At 44.3% G+C, this 20,431-nt stretch overlaps 2 protein-coding genes across 3 annotated transcripts; one reads left to right on the forward strand and one right to left on the reverse strand.

Moving 5' to 3' along the window:
• The first annotated feature begins 2,302 nt into the window (after window positions 1–2,302).
• Window positions 2,303–13,616, forward strand: TVP23A (trans-golgi network vesicle protein 23 homolog A). Of its 2 annotated transcripts, XM_051777594.1 has the most exons (7): window positions 2,303–2,404; window positions 2,487–2,566; window positions 7,278–7,422; window positions 8,339–8,428; window positions 10,926–11,051; window positions 12,682–12,811; window positions 13,233–13,616. In XM_051777594.1, exons 1-7 carry the CDS (start codon window positions 2,396–2,398, stop codon window positions 13,292–13,294), a joined length of 642 nt encoding a protein of 213 aa, XP_051633554.1. In that variant the 5' UTR covers window positions 2,303–2,395; the 3' UTR covers window positions 13,295–13,616. The 2 variants fall into 2 exon arrangements, with proteins under 2 accessions (XP_051633554.1, XP_051633465.1); XM_051777505.1 differs by lacking the exon at window positions 2,303–2,404 and having other exon boundaries at window positions 2,413–2,566.
• A 637-nt stretch (window positions 13,617–14,253) lies between these two features.
• Window positions 14,254–19,877, reverse strand: NUBP1 (NUBP iron-sulfur cluster assembly factor 1, cytosolic). The gene is made up of 11 exons (XM_051777386.1): window positions 19,828–19,877; window positions 19,641–19,742; window positions 19,366–19,502; window positions 19,129–19,197; window positions 18,590–18,622; window positions 17,669–17,759; window positions 17,167–17,321; window positions 15,991–16,101; window positions 15,769–15,871; window positions 14,987–15,070; window positions 14,254–14,415 (listed from the first exon to the last, which is right to left on the reverse strand). Exons 1-11 carry the CDS (start codon window positions 19,859–19,861, stop codon window positions 14,363–14,365), a joined length of 972 nt encoding a protein of 323 aa, XP_051633346.1. The 5' UTR covers window positions 19,862–19,877; the 3' UTR covers window positions 14,254–14,362.
• Window positions 19,878–20,431: the final 554 nt, after the last annotated feature.

The following is a 20,431-nucleotide window of genomic DNA, read 5'->3' on the forward strand; positions in this document are numbered from 1 at the left end:
ATTGTTCAGATAATGTGTAGCTGAACCAGAACTCAGAAAAAGTGTTGAAAATAAGAGTCTGTTCCGTGAAATCCTAGAAAACACGAGAGACTTCTAATGAGGTTTCACTCGGATGTACTTATTTTAAAACAAGGAAGAATTCTTTTCCAGTAAACACAAAATGAAGGAATTCTTGGTTTGACCAATGACTCCTCTAGGGACCAAGGATTCCTTCTAGCTCTTAATTTGCTTTTAAAGAAAATGATGACCCATAAAATACCTTGAATAATCACACAGCATAATTTGATATAGTTTTTTAGGAAATTCATTAAAACTATTTGTATACTATAGTGATAGTCCCCTGTGGGATTATCTAATAGATTTTATTAGGAAAACAGATAATCCCTACAGTGAGTCAGTGGAGATAAACACTGGAAGGAGGGAAAATTAAAGGAACCAGAGTAGTAAATCAGATACCTAATGCTATGACAGGCTAATTGTCACTTCTCCCATGGAAGTACTGCTTTATCTGACAAGGAACACAGCACACAGTTGCTTTCTCAGAACAAAAATGCAATGGCTCGGACAATACAGCAACACTACAGAATTACTAAATTCAAACCATCAGATTTGCTGTCAGAACTGCACTGAGAGGTGCAAGAGGAGCTGATGCAGTCGCTGAGATGAATTATCTGGCAGTCAGGAAGATGCTGAAGGTTTCTGTCAGTGCAGTTCCGGGAGCTGCTTCCGAGTCACAGCTGGTTCTGTTTGAGTTACTGTTGTTATATTGCTTGTGAGCAGAAGTGCATGTTGATACAGTAAATGAAGTAGAGGTCAGCTCCAGGTATGCACATAATTATTTAATAATTGTACCTCATGATAGCTCTCAAAGAGTTTGTATCTTCTTGGGGAGAGAAAGGTCTCCATAAATATTTCAATATTTTAGGCTATGGTGACCCATCCCATCAAACTACAAATTGCAAGTCTACTATACTTACTAGCACACTTCAAAGTGTTGTTTTAACACTACCAAGGCCAAAATATGAAGATAGTAACATTATTAGTCATTAAAATACACCTTTCCTCCCTTACAGTTACAACCCTACTAAGAACAGCTCTACTTTTTTTTTCTGACACATTAGGTATTGCTTTGCTCCAATAGCAAGTCTTGCACAAAGGTACTTTCCAATCAATGTTCTTGGAATGTTCACCTCAGTAACTTCTGTACTTACTCGACAGATACAGTCTGGTTCTATTAGATGTTTTAGAAAAGACTAGGAAGTTATTATTTTGCAGGTTTATTTAATGCTAATAGCTAGTCAGCTCTACACATGGCTGCAGTTTATCAGATCTTCCTCGACCCTCCACTTTGTGCTTAGCTGACCAGACCATTTCCCCCCATTATTGTGAAATCCTTGCTCCTATCCTGAGGTTCAGTTGTCTTGTTTCAGTTCCCCAACTCTGCTGCATGATTTACCTGCAATTTAAGGAAAAAAAAAAAAGGCAGGAGAAATCTTTATCACAGAATCATAGAATACCCCGAGTTGGAAGGAACCCAGAGAGATCATCAAGTTCAGCTCCTGGCCCTGCACAGGACAGCCCCAAGAGTGCCTGACAGTATCATCTGAACATTCCTTGAGCTCTGTCAGCCTTGGTGCTGTGACCACCACCCTGGGGAGCCAGTTCAGTGCCCAACCCACCCTCCTTGGGAAGAACCTTTCCCTGAGATCCAACCTAAACCTCCCCTGATGCAACTTCAGGCCGTTCCCCGGGGTCCTGCCACTTTTCATAGAGAGCAGAAAACGGAGCTGCCCCTCCACTGCCCCTCATGAGGAAGGTGCCGACCCCAGTGGGGTCAGACCTCAGTCTCCTCCAGGCTGAACAGAACAAGTGCCCTCGGCTGCTGTAACTGCAGGGCCGAGTTACCCACCCCACACCAGTGGGACACCGCAGTGTTGTGTCCCACCGCCTGTCCCCACAGCGGTACCCGACAGGGCACGGGGCCACTCAGGGGGGACAGCACTGGCAGCACTGCGGGTGTCCCCCTAACGCGACACGCAGGTGTGCTCTCACATTCGTACAGGTACGTTCAACCTTTCTCTTCACTGCTTTTTCCTGTTAGGGTTTGTCTCGAGCATGAGACCCCAGTGGTCCTACTCCGACTGATGCTGCCGGTGGGGCTGGAGCTGCCCCGGGTGCTGGGGCTGCTGAGGGCTGGGGCCGCCCCGGGGTGCTCGGGCTCCTCTCGCTGCTGCACAGCCCGCGGCCAAAGCCCCTCTGGCCGCCCTGTTCTCGGCAGACGCTGCCACCGGGAGCCGGCCCCTCTCCGAGGCGGTGCCCGGGGAGGCGCATCCCGGCGAGGGGCAGCCCGGCCCCTTTTCCCTGGCGCATCTCCCGGCCCCGGAGCCGCGGGAGGATGAAGCAGGTAGAGGGGCGGGCGGGGCGGGATGCTCGGGGGGCGGCGCGGCCCCCCCGGTCCCCGTGCGCTGACCGGGTCCCCGCCGCAGGCGCTGGTGGACGACACCGAGGATGTGTCCCTGGATTTCGGGAGCGAGGAGGAGCTGGCGCTGCGGAAGGCGCGCATCAGGTAACGGCGCGGAGGCCGCAGCATCGCGGCGCCCGTGTGGCCCTCGCTGCTCCGGCTGCACTGAGGCACGAGAACAGAGAAAGCTCCGTTTAAACGCTTAATTCCCATTTTCTACAGAGAGGGTGGTGAAGCGCTGGAACAGGCTGCCCGGGGAGGATGGGGAGCCTCTGTCCGGGAGATGCCCGGGCTGGAGCAGGCCCCGCTGCCCGGCATCACCCGGCCATGGAAACGGGAACCCGACACACCCAACGCTCCGAAACCCCAACCAAACTACTTTTGTTAGAGCTGGAGCAGCAGAGAGGCCTCTCAGCTCCAGCAAAAGCAGCTGTGCTGCAGTGCTCAGGCACTGCACTGCACACCTGGCTGAAGGGAAGCAGCGAGAAACCTGCAATAAAACTGTCATGCTTCCCTTCCACAGGGTGTGATGATGTGTGGAATATTGTACATCTTATTCTCGTAGGTGTTACCTAAGAAAATCCAACCCATTCACCCCTCTCACCAGGTTAAGCTGTTGCCTTTGGGTTTGTCACCTTGGGTGTCACCCTGCAGCTCTGGCCACACTGAGGTCCCAGGTGACAGAGCTGTTGTTCCATGGTGGCTTTTGAAGAATCTTCAGCCAAAGATTGTGAAAGGAAGAATTTTATGCCACAAGAAATTATGTGTGCACTCACCAATAATATACGTAATCAGCTTTGATTTAGAATGCTTTCTTCCACTTTGCCCCAGTTTACTCTGGTCCATTACAGTGATAATATTTCTTCTAGGTGTAAACAAAGAAACGTAAGAGATGTTAAACCTGACAAAATATTATCTGAGGTCACAAGCAATCATGTAGCTTTACAGTACAATTATTCTGTTTTACTGATGTCTGGTGAAGCATTTCTGCCCTTGCACTTTGTACTCTATTGGACCTTACTGTAACTGCATGCTGAGTCAGCCTTCAGCAGCAGCACAGATTTTAAATGAACATTTATATTTTGGTGTAGTCTTGGAGACATAGCCCAAAGGATTCAACTAAACTGAGAAATAAGCTCAGAAGTACCTTGAGCACATGAGCCTCAGATTCTGTCTGTGGGACCAGACTAGACTGAGCATGAAGTGAAACCACCCTGAAATGTTTGTAGGGTACCACAGCACCAGGTACTTTACAGATCTGCTCCTACTGGCCCACACTGCTCAATAAATACAGACAAGCAAAGTTCAGCAAACCACACTGTTATGTGATTAACTTTGTGCAGAAACTTATTTCATTAAAGACAGGTCTTCTTTCTTGCCCTCCCAATAGTATTAAAAGACAATCTCATACTGAAAATTCATCTGCTCTAGAATGCAGAAATGAAACTGCATTCACACAGAACTGCTTACACTGTTCACACAGATGTTTGCTTTTAGATTTCTGAAGAATCTTGTCTAAACAAGCCTGAAAAACACCTAGGTGCTGCAAAATTTAGTCTTATTGGAGGGCATAACAAGATGTTCCCATCTTTTGTCTTTATCCCAATTTCATACATCTTGAACTTGGTTAGAATTCACATAAGCTATGACAAGATGTACTTTTGTGATTCTCCAAGGTATGTGCAAAAGGGCTCCTTAAAAGTGAAAGTTTAATAGCTACTTTCCTAAGAAGTTAGAAAAAGATAACTTATACCCTTTTTGCAGTTCACTGCAGTACCAGAACATTGGATCTGGAACAGTCAGGAGCATACACTCACTTTTTCACAAATCAGCCAGGCAACATGATGATCAGAGAACCCCTTTATTCAAAATTTGCCTCAATATATTTGAAGTACCAGACAGGGAAAAAAAAAAAAAGCAAGCAGCATGTAGAGTGCTGCTGTGGCACTTCTGAGCAGGAACTGGGAATGATTCTCCTGTAGGACAGTGGCACACCTTAGGGCTGACCCAATTATGATTCCTTAATGTGGAATGAAACTAAATTTACAACAGCTCATTCCTGTCCTAATAGGGATCACGCTTGCAAACTGAAGAGAGGTCATTGCAACAAGGTAAATGGCAACCCTTCAGCCTCAAGGCTCCAGTTCTGCACTGTAGGGAGGTTTAGGTGCAACAGGAAAACTGAAAGTCCAACCATGTGGGTTGCTATGCTTTCAGGAGCAAGTGTCTGGCAAGTAGAGTTTCAGTTACCTTCATCCTTCACTGGATTTGAATGAAAAAAGGAAAAAAGAAAAGTTGCCATTTTTTAAAGCCTGTACTGTCTCCCATTAGTACAAGGAATAACGTATGTTTATACAATGATTTCTTAATACCATTGCATTTCTGGACATTAACTTTTAAAAGAGTTTTATGGAGTACAGTTTAATTCAATATAAATGCATTCACAGAAGAAAAGTTAGAAAGTTATTTAAAAAAGGATGCAAATTGTTTAGCTGCAGGTTTTAGAAGCTGATCATCTTATTAAAACTTCTCTTTGTATATGATAGGAACTATAAATTTCATGATGACTGTGAATTAAGAGAACACATTTGTTCTGTTAAGTGAGGAAGTGAGCAGTTTATTTACTGCATTCCATTAGTTTGGGGATTATTATTTTTCTTAAGCATAAATTTTCTGAGGTTGAGAGAGCTGTCCAAAAGATGAGGTGCAAGTTTTGATGCATCTCTACACTCCTCCCATAGCACAGGAACCTGTAAGTCTGTCTGTGGCTTGGCGAGCATGTCCTTGGGAGAGGACACTGACATTCCACAGCCTTGAAAAGTGTTCAGCACTGCAATAAATGAGAGCTGCTTGCTCATGGACTTTTGTTTTTTTTTCAGTAAATACCCTTCAAAGTTTGATATTGGAACAGATTCAGCATCCAAACAGTAATCCTGTGGTAATCCAGTAATCCTGCTGAATCTGCCTTCCAAAAGGAAACACTACTTCTCCAAAGTTTGCTGTGGGGTATCTGTTGTTAGGTTTTGGTCCATGAAGAAAGAAGACACACACACACACACAAAGAGAGATGAGACAAGGGTGTCTGCCTGCTCAGCATAGCAGGCAGCTTTATTGAGGTAGCAAACCCTGACTTTCCCACACACTTGTAAATATATTTTTACAAAAACACTCAGAAATTCACACCTGCACTCTGAAACACACAGTCAACAGCTTCGTCCTTGCACTGTTATCATCTTCCAGCTAACTCCCTAATACTCAGGGCTGTGTCCATGGGAACGTTTAACTACCCTCACTGTTCTCATGGGAAAGGCTTTATACCATCTAATATTTCAAGCTCTTCAGGCTCCAGGGGCTCCAGGGTCTCCGTGGACCTGCCACTTTACCCCACAAAAGTTCCTGTCACCTTCAAAGCACTGACCCAGCTCAGCCCACCCTGGTGTGAGCAGCGAGGCACTGCCTGGTTTTGACAGTTCACAGTGTCCACCCCGCTCCACCCACCTGCTTACAGCAAAAAAAACCCCTTTCATTTAAAGTCTGATGTGTTTAGTTGTAAGCCAGAAGAAGATTTTGGAAAGTTTGAAGTTAACATGGGCATGACCAGGAGTAAATATAAACTCCAGCTGTGCATAATTTTGCCTTCTCCAGTCACGTGTGTAGTACTACAAGCACAGAGTTGACATTATATAAATATTCAGATGTAGAACAGTTAAACAGCTATAGAATAACATTACAATAAGAATCTTTAAATAGTTATTGTATTTATATAGTTATCATTTAAGTTCACCATAAACAATTATAATTGTGTATATATTATATATCTAATTTTATTATACACAATAATAGAATAACATTCAACTGCTGAATAGCTAATTATGGCCCAGGCCAAACTACTGTTAGTTGTTCATAGAGGTGGAGGAGCTTAATAAGACAACTACTGACTTAAAGAAAAATATCTTATTCAGAAAACAAATTTTATTCACTCAGTTTCAAGGGAGAAGTTGTTCAAATGCAATAATCTCTAGTTAATTCTCACTTTCAACTAATTAACCCAACCACAATGGTACAGAGTAAGTTTTATACTTGGCATATTACCCTGAAAATTGTTCTGTGCTCATTCCAGCATTCTCCAACCCCCTGTCCCACTGCACAGGCCAATAGTTCATGTCATATAATTACTTCTTTCACTGAAATTCCTCTTTATTTTGTTACAGACAGAATTCTGTTGGATGAGCAAAGCATAAATATCCAGTGAAATTAATATGAAATAATTCATAAGAACTGTTAGATTCCCAAATTGCTCTCCCTTTCTAAAAGGAAGTGTTTGGGTTTAGACATTAAATATGAAAGTTCATTTTATCTTACACCAAACAGCTACTATTTTTTAGTTTCAGAGTTCCTGTTTTGTTTTCAAAACAGTTCTGAAAGGCATAAGAATTGTCTCAATTATTTTGTGCTTTGAAAAGCTGGTTTATTTTATGAAAAAAAGAGGTTTTTTAGGATGCTGTTGAACACAACCACCACATTCCTTCACATAGTACCAAAGAAACTGGTGAAAGACTCCTCATTTTGTCCTGTCTCTGAGAAAGTTATGACATGAACACCACATTCATCTTTTAGCTTTAGATTGAAGCTTGGCCGTTGAAAATACTACTGCTTTGATAATGAAGGTACCCATCAACATTTGAACTAATAGAAACTACAATCCAAAATACCACTTTAAAGTAAAAATAGTTGTGTTATACTACAGCATCAGCGAGTACTGTGACATTCCTTCTTGTCCCATCACTTCATTCATGCTCTGTGTTTTCTTTTCTAGGCACCCACTGGCCACCTTTTTCCACCTGTTTTTCCGAGTGAGTGCTATTGTTACCTACTTGTTCTGTGACTGGTTCAGCAACAGCTTTGTTGCCTGTTTTGTCACTATTCTCCTCCTCCTATCCTTTGACTTTTGGTCAGTCAAGGTAAGATGACCCTCAATAGTAATTACCTTTGAAAGTATTTTGCTTGCCACTAAATGAAACAAAAAAGGAAATATGCATACTGACAAAGCACCAATAGCATTGTGATGTGTTGGTTTATCACATGCCTAGCCCACTTTAATGAAGATGTTTATATATGTTTGTTATTGTTTATCACCATATTCTCTATGGCTGGTGGGAGCTGCTAAAATGGTGAGAAAATTGCTTTGCTCTAGGTAGATTTCTTTGTATTTTCCCCCTTAAAAAAATAAAAATTAAAGTAATGAATGCCTGAGGATGTTCAGAGCTGCAGACCACACCCCTGGGGGGGCTGCAGAAGGGCCCTGGAAGCCCAGATATGGCTCTGGTGCCCTAATCACATGCAGGCAGGTGGGTCAGGCCAGCCCAGGATCCAGGAGCTGCACATGTGGAACAAGGTTTTTGTTCTGTAGAAGTGAAGCATTGATGTGTCTCTGGTATTCTGAAAGCTTCCAGGGTTCATCCAGGTGCAGGAATATTTTCTTAGTTTGTTTGCTTGACCCACAGAGTTTACTTGCTTATCATTAATCTCCCATTTTTTCAGTGTGTTTTTGATCTCAATGCTTCTCTTTTACTGAGGAAATTTGTTTATTGGGTGCTTGTCCAACTGACTGGCTTGAAAAAGATACAACCTATAATTTCTTATCTAAATAAGTGCTATTGTGCTAATCATCATATTAAAAGAGAACAGGCTTCTAAATTTGTGGTAATTTCATCCATCATTAATGGCCATTGTGCTCAAGCTGGCACAGCTTTTGGAAGTAATTTTAGCATTTGATAAAAGATGATTGTTGAACATGCTTGTCTTTTTTATTTTTGACTGTTAGTCAGGCAAGTGACTTGTGCTACTGATTAATGCAAATAATGGTTTCATCACTAGAACGTGACAGGAAGACTCTTGGTTGGTTTGCGTTGGTGGAACCAGATTGATGAAGATGGGAAAAGCCACTGGGTGTTTGAAGCAAAAAGGGTAAATATATTAATAGAAGTAGGCACAGGGCAAACAATCCATAGGAAATTTGTAAAGCTGATGCTAAATCAAATAGAGCACCTTTGTAACAGTTACTTTTATCCAGCTTCTATAGAACACAATGTAAGCATTCAGGTGCAAACATTGGTTTGTCACATCCTGGAAGCCTGCAGGACAAAGCTGGTCTCACAACACTGTCAGCACATGGATCAGCAGAATAAATATTCACAGCATAGTGCTGTAGGTATGAAACATTTCTAATGGTTCTGTTCTATTTTCTAGTGAGAATATCCTGCAATAAACACATCTTCCCATAGATAATACCAGCACAGAATCCTCTTCAGGAAATATCTATATGAAAAGCAGTGCTAAATAGTTCAGGTTCCTTATCACTCTCTGCAGCTCCCTGACAGGAGGGTGTAGCCAGGGTGTAGCTGGTTGTCTTCTCCCAGACAACCAGCAATGGGACAAGAGGTCACAGTCTTAAGCTGTGCCAGGGGAAGTTTAGGTTTGGACATTAGGAAGTTCTACACAGAAAGAGGGATTGGGCATTGGAATGGGCTCCCCAGGGGGGCAGTGGAGTCACCATCCCTGGAGGTGTTTAAAGAAAGACTGGATGTGGCACTGGTGCTGTGGTCTGGGTCACAAGATGGTGTTGGGTCACAGGTTGGACTCGGTGATCTCAGAGGTCTTTCTCAAACTACTTGATTCTGTGATTCAATATTTTAAAATCAGTATTTCATTCATGCTCACAGAACATGGTGGGGAGCAGAACCTGGATCACAGAGCACTCTGATACTACCAGTGCTCCCCCAAACACCCTGAGCAAACGAGCTACAAAATGGCATTTGGCATCACTGCCAGAGTCAAGACTCAGAGTTTTGCTTTCCACAGCCTGACTCGGGGAAGAGCCTGGCAGAACAGCGCCCGAGTGCTGCTCACTGGGCCATCCATCCCTCGGGTTCTCCCGGCTGTGGTCCCGGCCGGGCAGGAGGAGGCTGTGCGGGGCTGGAGTGCCCTCTGCAGCCCCGCCCGGACCGGAGCTCAGCGCTCTCCTGAGCGGAGAACACACCCGCGTGTGCCCCGTAACCTAAGGGAAGCTAAAGGCAGACAACCCTACACGAAAGAAAAGAAAGCAGAAGACTGTCAGAGTGCCTTAGTTCTGTGGAGACACGAACCAAGAGCTTTCTCAGCACTTAAGAGCAACGGCATCCATAAAATGACCTCCAGACCTCAAAATTACTGAGAGATGAGCAAGCCTTGGTCATCTGTTACAGTTTTTAATTCTAGCCTAGAAGTACCAAGTTGATTCACCTGCATGGGCTAAAACCTTCTAAAATTCCTGGGAAGTGGTGACTTTATTAATGTGAAAATTATAGTACCACAGGAAAGAACATATAGATTGCATTTCTGCCACGGCTTATCCATGAGAAAGACTTTGTCATAGCAAGGTCCTGGAATACATGCAGTTCTCTTCCTTACCAAAGTCAGGCATTCCCATCTCCATCTCTCCCACCTCCTTTGCCAGTCCTCTGGCAGCTCGTTAAGATCTCTTGCTTTATGGGTAAATACGCTTAGAAATATTCCAAGTCACTCACCAACAACTAATTCTTGGCACGTGGTTGCTGCAACAGAGGTTCATCTCCAAAATCCTGCTTTCTGCTGATGCTTGCTGAAAGAAAAGCAGTTCTTACAAGTCTGCTGACTGCAGCCTTTTGTAATCTTCCACCAAATTAACCAAGTCTTTCAGGTGTAAAGTTCTCAGGTGTATTGACTTTGGCTTTGGGTTTTTTCCTCCTACATAGTGCAATGCAATGCCACTACTGGGTAATGTGTCAGTAATTTAGGATACAAGTGATTAAACCCTTTTATTGACTCAGAGGATCTGTCTTTTTCTGTAACTGTGAAGGCATAGAATGTTATTCTTTGGACCTCTGCAACATCATTGGTCTAGAGGGTACATGAAAAAGTTAAGACACCTCAAAGGTTGCATCTTTCAGGGTTTTCTTGGGCAAGATAGAGTAATTTAACCACATTTACAAGTTGCATGACAATGTCTGCCTCATGGGGGAAGGATGGGTTAATCTTATTTTTACATGGAAAATTCAATATACTGAAAATTACCTAAAAGGCTTTTCAGTTTTCAGAGTAGAAGAGTCCAGAGGGTTTTCTTTTCCAGGTGTGAAGCTTTGTGTTTCAGAAGCTGACACTGATGGTGGTTGAGTGGTCTGAGGTCTGGAGTAAGGTTTCAAAAACTTTGGAAAGATCATAACCTTCTGTACAATTCTCTTCCTTATTTTTTTTTAAGTGTAGTCATTAACAATGAGCCTTCCAGTATAGACAGAGACACATGAGCTGTGCTGACCTGAAGAAGTCTGTAACCAAGGCTTTTGCAGCCTGCTCTGAGGTGTTGTGCTCTCCCTCCAGAGCCCAGATATTTGTCATTTATTGTGCATTTTGACTTGGTGACTGGTAGTTTCAATAATTTTCCTTCCAGGTGCCTACAATTGCTGCCTCAACTGAAGCTGAAGCCCGAATCTTTTGGCTTGGTCTCATCATCTGCCCCGTGATTTGGACACTGTTTCTCTTTAGCACCTTGTTCTCCTTGAAGCTGAAATGGCTGGTGAGTCAGGGGATAACGAAAGATCTACAGCTGACAGATAATCCTGGTAGAGGGAAACCCCAGATCTGTTGGTCTTGAACCAAATCTTCCAACAGTACAAAAATCCCACCTACAGCTTCAAGGAACCCCAAGGATTTTTCTGCAGTCAAGCCCTGTGCTCTGGAATGGATTAGTAATTTTTAGCTGCACTTCTAATTGGTTATTGGATGTCAACTCCTTCATGTGACTGGAGAAGCTCAAGTGGTGGGCAAAATTTTGGCCTTCTTTTTAACTGTAGCAACTTACTCTTCCCCAACTTATTTCAGTCAAATGAAACTATTGGAAGAGTACAAAAAATGAGCTGGTGATGCTGGTTTTCAGGTTTTCAAGTCTCCTTGGGATTTGAATGCTACTTACTCTGAAAAGTAAGGATTTTAGAGCTCTGGTACCATTCCCTTTTGAAAAAACCAGCATCATTAGTGCTTAAAACCTTGATAAATGGAGCTATGAGTATGTATTTTATAATTACTCTATTTACAAAAAAAAACAAAACCCAACACTTTTTCCCTAAATACAAGAGGGAATGTACCCCATATATTGCATTACGTTAAGATATTTTTGTCTATGAAATCTTCATGTTTTCCCCTGCAAACATTAAATGCTTGGATAATCACCACAGAATTCATTCTGTCATGTCCCCAGCCACGCTCAGGACCATTTCTTAAGTCAGTATGAAAAGATAAAAGGCACCTCCAACATGTGCAGCCACATCACCAGTTAACAGCCAAGACTACATTTTATTATTTGATTAAACAAGAAATTTAGCTGTAGGTAAATCATTAACTGCTTTTTGGTGCCCCAAATGGCACAGCTAAAAAAGCAACAGTTAAAATTAAACCAGCACTCTTTGTTCATGGCTCCACCTTTATTTTTGAAAACCAGAGATTGTTTGCTAAGCCAAGAACTGGTTGGAGACAGAACCCCAACTGGCTCTGAAGGCGGGTTGCTCAGGTGCTTGTAAAAGGCAAGTTACACAAATGAAAATTAGATCCTTCCAGGAAACTGGTCCTGGGGCTGAGAAATATTTTTTGTAAGTTATTCCATTAGTCAGATGGATCCCACCTGCTGCCAAGCCTGTAGTACCACAAAAGGAGTCAGTTACTTTCACTGCCTATCAATGCTAGATAGGGATTCCTATCTAAGGATGCTCTTTGTAAATCTGTAAATTACAGGATCTTATTTGTATCTAAGGCATTTGGCAGCTAACCAGGCCTGCAGTGTGCCATGGATCTGGATGTGAAACTTTTAGATACAACTCAGGCTTCAAAAACATGAAATGTTTCTGGAATCTGTTGAGAAGTTCCTTTTTTGAGTAAGTGCTTTTAGGAAAGTAATGAAGTCTTTAAAGATACAGAATGACAAAACTGGTATCAGTGTTCTGATAAAATAGGCATTTTGTATGAAGGAACTACTGTGTTTAAGTTTGACAAGATTGGATTCTCTTTGAAGGTCATTTATTATTGGAAGGACTATCCCTCTCTTACAGCACACGTTTCTCCAGGTGGTATGTACAGGTACACACGTGTGTAGGTCCTACACAGTTGATATGTAGAGGTGTATTTGTCCCTGTTGAACTTCTGTTTGTCCACAGGCTCTCGTGATAGCTGGGATCTCCCTGCAGACTGCTAATTTGTATGGCTACATCCACTGCAAATTAGGGGGACAAAAAACCATCAGCAGAGTAACTTCGAGGTTGTTTGGCACAGCAGATGTTCCCCAGAGTAAGTACTGAGCCGTCTGTCAGCCACAGCCCGTGAGGCAGCACAGGCCAACCCACCTCTCCTGGTTGGTTTTGGCTCTTCCCAGGTCTCAGTTCCCACAAGAACTCCTGGCAGGGTGATCCTGATCCTCCAACAAGCCTCTCTTGCATTGTCACACAGAGGGGCCCTACCCCAGGTCACTTTGCTCTGTGTTTGGAAGCCTCCTGAGCTTCACAACTGAGCTGCTTCCAAGCTTCAGGAAGAATGTCCTCTGAAGCGAAACCCTTGGAGTTACCCAACTGGAATGTAATGCCTCTGCTCAGGCACAGCTGGGAGAGTCATCTTTAACCCCCAGGCTTCCACCGGGCTCTTCCCTGCTTTTATAAAGATTCCCATGTCCCAGGTTCTGCTCACAGCCACGTGTCCTCTGCTCACTCTGCAGGGCAGAGCAGGAGGATTTCAGAAGATGGAACTGAAGAACATGGCAAGGCAGTCCCTAGGTAATCAAACAAGGAAGAACTCAAAGGATGAGCAGTAAAACTACTAATTCATGAAAGCTGCTCTTCACATGAAGATATTTAAATAAAGCTCTTCTAGAATTATGCCTGCATGAAATAATGTCATTTGTGTTTGAGTCTTTAGATCCTGAAAGGTTTAGAGCCTTTGTAACCTAAAAGTTTCCCCAAAAATGATTTATACAGAGCATGCTGCTTCCACGAAAACTAACCACAAAGTGCTGGATTATCTTAGCCAAGAATTAAATGTAACGAAAAGACAATGCTAAGTTGTTTAATTTTGGAACTACAACAGACAAAATCAAACTGCCTTTCCCTCTTGTACACAATACTCACTTTTCAAAGCTTTGCTTCCTCAATAAAAACAGGAGTTACAATCCCAAAGGGCCTCTTAGTTATTAAAGATACTGAATGTTTATTTAGTATTGAGGCTCAGGGTCAAATAGAAGAAAACAAAATTCAGGGAGTATGTTCACACAGTGACTGTGTGAAGCAGGCAGTTAGGTATTGTTAAAATACATTAATCTTATTTTGATATCTGTGGAAAATAAATAAATAAAATGCTGTACTTGTGCTATAATACTACACTGAATTTCACTCTAGAGATGGATCTCCACTGGAAGGAAAGGCCCTCAAATGAAGTTATTCTGAGGCAGAACCAGGCATTACAGTTCATCCCAGCACAGCAGGCAGGACAAAGGCCTGCACACCACAGCAGCTACATTACATGGTGCCCCAGTGCCAGCCCAGCATATTTTATATCCAACTGCCTAAACAAAATCTTGTTTTCCATGTCTTCAAATGCCAACTTCACAGTCAGGTTATCAGTACCACGACACCACAGGCAGAATGCACCTCTTAACCCACATGCAGACACAGTTTCACAGCTTTCTAGCGAGGGAACAACTACAAGAATCCTGAACTATGGCAAACACTAAGGCAAGAACATTTATATTAAGAATTTATTTGCAATATACAAAAAGAATACATTCCTTCTATTAAATCAAGGCATAAGTTACTTTTAAACAAGAGCTACATTTTTTATTCCATTCACAGATTAGATCATCTTTTCTTCTTGAGAATGTTGTTGTTCACAGTACTCCTGAATTCCTGCAAAGACATGGAGAAAGTAATATAAGTGGTATTTCAGTTGCACATCAGGAGTCTGTTGTTGCTGCATCATTGTATCCCCTGTTGGTACAAATATCTCAAGCTGGACCTTTATCAGGGTGAAAATGGCCTCAGGAATTTCCCAGCTGTCTGCATTTTGTAACAGCACATCACCAGCTCTTTAGGTGGTTTTTGAATGGGAGTTTTGTGCCTTTACAGTTAGAAGTGGAGGCATAATTAGCCAGCTGCATCCCATGGGTTATGGAGAGCACCCTCCACAGGCCTGCTTGAGAACCTCAGAACTCTTCTGTGAGAGGAAGGGCACACACATCTCTGCAAATGAATGACTGAACCAAACACGGAAGCCAGCTATCAAACACAATCTCCTCAGGGCTTTAAAAGCCTGTCACAACCGATGCCCAGAAGCAAACGTGGTATTTGCAGCTGTTACTTTCAGAATTGCTATGCACATTTCCTGTTTTATTATTTGTGGCAAAATAATCCTGTTTAACACCTTTATATATTGCAGCAGTGCTCGGAACCGAGAGTGCACAGTGATTCTCAGACTTACTTTGAATGATATTCCTGTAAGACAATGTAGCTGGAGAATCTGGTGCTTCGGACAGGAATGACTGACCTCTGTCACAACTTCTTCCTTGAAGGACAGAGAAAAACACAAAAGCAAAGCAACAAGAAAAGATGAGCTTTTATTTTTTTTACCCTTTATCCCACTCCAGTGACACCCTTTCAAACAGCCACCTACATCTATTCCTTTTAGGAAGCCCTGATGTCAGTAACAGGACTACAACCACAGGTTACAGTTTTACAGAGGAACTGTGTTGGCAGAAACCTTCACTTGTTGTGTTCAGAGTACTGACCTGTTCCTTAATGTCATTAGTTCAGGTATTAATTGTAACAGCTGGTGGAAGAGGAATCAAGACACCTCACAACCCACAACAGAATTTGGGCAGAATTTGTTAAGCACTAGTTTTAATGCTTAACATCTACGAGGTATTATTCTTTGAAGTGGTTATGATTTTATTCAGCCTGCATTTCCAGGTGATTGCACCAAAGAGAAAGACATGTTGTATTTCAAATATGATTACAGAGCTGAAAAGATGCATCATCTAATCTTAACTGATTGAAGTTTCAGGTTAAGGAAATTACCAGAGCACTTCCCTCATTCACATCATGCTATGTCACAGTTCCAGTAACTTTAGATTCAAAAAAACCTTCTATCTAAAAGTGGATATTTACCTAAGAGACATCAGTGCCCACATCAGGCTTTTCCAGTAATAACATCAGTACAGGAGGAACAACTTGTTTTAGGTGCAGTGCAATAAATAACTTTACCTATCTGTGGATCCAGAGGCACTTTACCCAGGAGGGAAACATTCAAATTCTGGCACATCTTCTCTGCACCACCAGTAGTTGGGGGAAAGATCTGAGATTCTTTCTGGGACAACAGGAAAACCAGAGTTAAAAATACTGCAATTCTGAGAACAAGGCATTTTTTGAGCAATGTTTTATACACAGTGCCATGGTAAAAATGCTGTAACACCCAGACAGCCTTACCTTACACTTTGGACACACAAAGCCACTCATGTTTTCCACAACACCTATGATGGGCAGTTTCACCTTGTGGCAGAAGTTGATCTCCTTCCGAACATCCTGAAGCGAGATTTCCTGCAAATATTAGCAAAGGCTCATATTTCAGTTGTCATGTTTTCATGTTGAATCCATTCAGTTACCTCCTTAGAGCTATTTTAAGGAGAGTTTATGATGAATTATTACTGCTGTCTTAATATTTTGAGGAACAGAAATCTGTGCTACGTGCTCTAGCAACAATTCTGAGGAGCAACAGAGCAGGTCCAACAGTTCCAGCCTACTGGATGTGGTTCTGTTTCAAAATCTGACCCTATCAAGATTCACTCACATTTATCTCCTATGTTCACCTCATACTTTCAGTTCTTTTAAGGCAACTTTTTCACGTTTTCAGTTTACAGAAGGACCCTTGTCCACAGAGCAAGGACAAGAACCACCAGGCTTACACTTGTTACGCCTTCCAAAATAAATTTGAAATATCTTGTCCTCAGGTTTTTTGCATATATGCTTGCCCTCACTCATTCTCCTGTTCTCTTTTCCTTCCCTCACCACCTCTCCAGTATCACTCTCACCACTTCCACTTCCTTTACGTGTTATCCTTCCAGCTGCTGTGGAAATACTACACGTCTTTTGCTCCTGTTCCTCTCCAAACCAGGCACTAAAACCTCTGTCTGAACTGGACATATTCTGAGTTTCAGCTTGCCAGGGGCTGATTTCTCTTTTAAAAATGCACATGACAAAACTGCCTACTGGAGGTGACAGGCTACTTCACAGGTGTCAAACAGTGCACAGCTTATCACTTAAAAACTAAACTTCTTACTGACATTCTTCAGAGCATTATGCCATTGGTGAGTAAATTACAGATCCACAAGGATGTGAATTTTGAAGAAGGAAGTGAAACACTGCATTTCCTTTCACCACACAGATCACAGCAGCTTTTAATTGTGAACTGCCCTGTGGTTTAGGGACTCGGTGGGATGCCCAGCTCCACTGAGACACCCACCCAACCCACACGCCAGCACAACACAACAAAGTCAGTCCTCTGAGATTCCGTACCCTCAGGTTTCTCTGAAGTTCAACAGCCTCTAACCCCAGGACTGCCTTTAACTTGTGAGTTGCTTCTCCATGGAAATTCATGCCCCATACCTGCGGGGTGGTGACTATGACAGCCCCATCGATGTGGGTGGCACTGAGGTACTGCACGATGGACAGGTGCTCGTCCGACGTCCCCGGCGGTGTGTCCACGATCAGGTAATCGACCTCCCCCCAGTCCACGTCACGGAGGAACTGCTTGATCAGCCCTAAAAGGAAGGATAAGAATGTGAAAAAAGGAAAAAAAGGATCTCCCCATATTTCAGATTTTAGGGAGTACTTCTACTCCTGCAGCCCAGGCAGAAGATTCTTCTGACTAGTCCGCTTCAGGACAAAAACATGTATTTTGACAAAGCTTAAAAAAATATAAACAAAAAGACATCATCTGACCTTTAACTTCACCAAATGAGCATGTTCAACTAAAGAAATAATAAACCCTTCACTCCTTTTTTCCTTATAGCTTATACTATATTTACGTTATTAAAAAAGGTCATGATATTTACAGAATTGAAATCTTTTAAGTACATGAATCATTGTTGATACACTTGATACACACCATTTTTTTTTGGTCCTCTCCAGATGACTGCATCATCAGGGCTGCTAAGCAAGAACCCCACTGACATGACACCTAAGTTTTCTTCAACATACTGAAAGAGAAGTAGAGAAACAGAGCAGTGAAGAAAGAGTAAAGAAACCAACTCTGAAGCCCTATTTTATAGAAAAAGCAGCTGGAGGAGAAGACATTAATAAAATAAAGGCAGAGAACCTTATCTTCTATCACAGGGCATTAAAAGCTACACTCAAACTGAAAAAATGCAGCTGTTACAGCAGTTTATGGAACCACTGGAGACAACAAAAGGATAAAAACAGCTTTCCCTCTCAGCCCAAGCTGCCCTTTTAAGAGCACACTACAAGCTACCTCTTGCAAAACTCTCCCTGCATTTTGCAAAGATTAATGAGGTTTTCCTTGTGTGCAAGGTACTTCTTGGCTGTCACAGAAAAAGTGACACACTACACAGCTGATTGATACCCCAAATAACAAAACTGAGGAACTTATATTTATATTTATTGCCTGCAGTAGGGAAATCGGTAAACAAGAGATACAGTATTACTATAATTAACAAAAGAAATTTAACACTCTGAACCTATAGAGTGTACATCCAGATTCTATAGTACCTGTAAATATATTCTATAGCATTCTCTGTATGTTCTGTAGAATCTGGATAAATATGAAATCTGGATATAAAATCTGGAAACACAGAATCTATAGATTCTATATCCTGTATATGTATCTTGTATATCTTCTATATCTTGTATATTCTATATCTTGTATCTATAGAAGCTGAATATTTACGTAATTAGAAAAAGAACTAACAGAAGTGCCTCCTGCTTCTCCCTCACTCATTTTTGAACACAGAACACAGTGCCCAACCCAAACAAACCCAATAAACTTTCTGAAACAGCTGCACCAACTCACCACTGGAGACCATCCAGATCCACTCTGATGAACCTGAAAATTGAAGTGAAACATAAAGTTATAAGAGAAATAAATACAGATGTTACACAAAACATGAACATAAGTCAAACCTGGGTAACAGCTTTCCTGCCTGCAGGGACAATCCTGCTTTATTGGGGTGGTTGAGGTAAAAACTGCAGGAGCACCAGATCTCCATCAGTAAGTGAACAATAACTGTTCAACCCTTATGCAAGTTTACCCATGACTTTGTATATTTATATAAAATACTCGAGGGCTGATAAGGCCCATCATGATAATATTACTCAGGTTTTAAGCTATCACGAGTATGTGGACACTATGCAGCGAAAGCTGTTTTGCAGAACTGCTCATCCTGAAGGCAAATGGCTCTTTTACAAAATAAATTATGCTGAACTCCTCCATCTCACCTTATTTCCCTACCCACTGCCACTTCCCAATAAACAATCCTTTACGAGCCCCAAAGACGTTACTGAAACAATGAGCAGAAATCCTTTAAGCAACACGTTGGAGCATTCACTCACCTGTTCTCCTTCCAGACCCATTATTTTAGGGATCGATGGCCCACAGATATCGATGTCCAGCAGAGCAACCTGGAAAACAAACCGGCCAACGCGCCCCACTGGAAACAAGGCGGCACAGGGCCGTGCCCCAGGGCGAACTCACGCAGTGAGAACACCCTAGTGCGGTTCATGCACGAAGGCCAAGCCCTAACGAGCGGGGCACACGGCCGGTGCCCTCCCGCCAGCCCCGGGCCCCACCTGCTTGTGCTCGTCGGCCGCCAGCCCGTGCGCCAGGGCGGCGCTGAAGGTGCTCTTGCCCACGCCGCCCTTGCCGGACAGCACCAGCACCGTGTGCCGCACCGCCCGCAGCCGCGCCCGCAGCTCCGCCGCCTCGGCTGGAGGCGATACCGGGCCGTCAGAGCGGCCCCCGCACGGCCCGGAGCTCCGACAGGGCCCTCGGACCGCCCGGAGCCCCCTCACGGCCCCCCCAAGAGCGCGGACCGCCCCAACTCCCTCACGGCCCCGACACTCACCCGGGTCCGGCCCGGCCGCGCCGGCCGCGCACAGCCCCTGGTTGGGGCATCCCTGGCAGGCGGCCGCGCTGCCCGCCTGGGCGCTGCCGGTCCCCGGGCACTCTGCAAGGCACAGCGAGGGCTGTGGCGCGGGTGTGGCGGACGGGGGGCCCGTCCCGGCCGAGCCGCTCTCCCGCGGGCCGCTCACCCTCGGGCCGCGCCGCGCCCGCCGCGTCCGCCATGACAGCGCGTCACCTCCGCCCGCGGGGCGGGGCCGGCGGGGGCGGGGCCTCCGGCCGGCGGGACCGCTCCGCCAGGGGGCGCTGCGGGGCCGCGGTGGCACCTCAGGGGGACCCGGTGACACCTCGGGGGGATCTGGTGACATCTCTGCGGGGACCCGGTGACACCTCGGGGGGGGTCTGGTGACATCTCTGCGGGGACCCGGTGACACCTCGGGGGGGATCTGGTGACATCTCTGCGGGGACCCGGTGACACCTCGGGGGGGGATCTGGTGACATCTCTGCGGGGACCCGGTGACACCTCGGGGGGGGATCTGGTGACATCTCTGCGGGGACCCGGTGACACCTCGGGGGGATCTGGTGACATCTCTGCGGGGACCCGGTGACACCTCGGGGGGATCTGGTGACATCTCTGAGGGGACCCGGTGACACCGCCGGGGACCTCTGCTGACACTCCCGGAGGAATCCACTGACCCCACCGGGGGACTTCGGTGACACCCCTGGGGGCTCCGCTCCGGGGGGCTCTGGTGACACCGCCGGAGGGATCCACTGACACCCTCTTCAGCCTCAGTG

This window comes from Manacus candei, unplaced genomic scaffold (genome assembly GCF_025592945.1).
Source record: "Manacus candei isolate 608988 ecotype Guabito, Panama unplaced genomic scaffold, ASM2559294v1 h1tg000002l, whole genome shotgun sequence".
Taxonomy (NCBI): domain Eukaryota; kingdom Metazoa; phylum Chordata; class Aves; order Passeriformes; family Pipridae; genus Manacus; species Manacus candei.

What these genes read in the sequence shown, in the direction of transcription:
- NUBP1 (XM_051777386.1), bottom strand. Translation starts at nt 19,861, where the DNA reads ATGGCGGACGCGGCGGGCGCGGCGCGGCCCGAGG. An exon ending in GATCTGGATGGTCTCCAGTG is followed by an intron (nt 17,760 to 18,589) that starts GTGAGTTGGTGC and finishes CTTCTCTTTCAG; the next exon opens with TATGTTGAAGAAAACTTAGG. An exon ending in GAGAGGACCAAAAAAAAATG is followed by an intron (nt 17,322 to 17,668) that starts GTGTGTATCAAG and finishes CCTTCCTTTTAG; the next exon opens with GGCTGATCAAGCAGTTCCTC.
- TVP23A (XM_051777505.1), top strand. Translation starts at nt 2,427, where the DNA reads ATGCTCGGGGGGCGGCGCGGCCCCCCCGGTCCCCGTGCGCTGACCGGG. An exon ending in TTGACTTTTGGTCAGTCAAG is followed by an intron (nt 7,423 to 8,338) that starts GTAAGATGACCC and finishes TTTCATCACTAG; the next exon opens with AACGTGACAGGAAGACTCTT. An exon ending in CCTTGAAGCTGAAATGGCTG is followed by an intron (nt 11,052 to 12,681) that starts GTGAGTCAGGGG and finishes GTTTGTCCACAG; the next exon opens with GCTCTCGTGATAGCTGGGAT.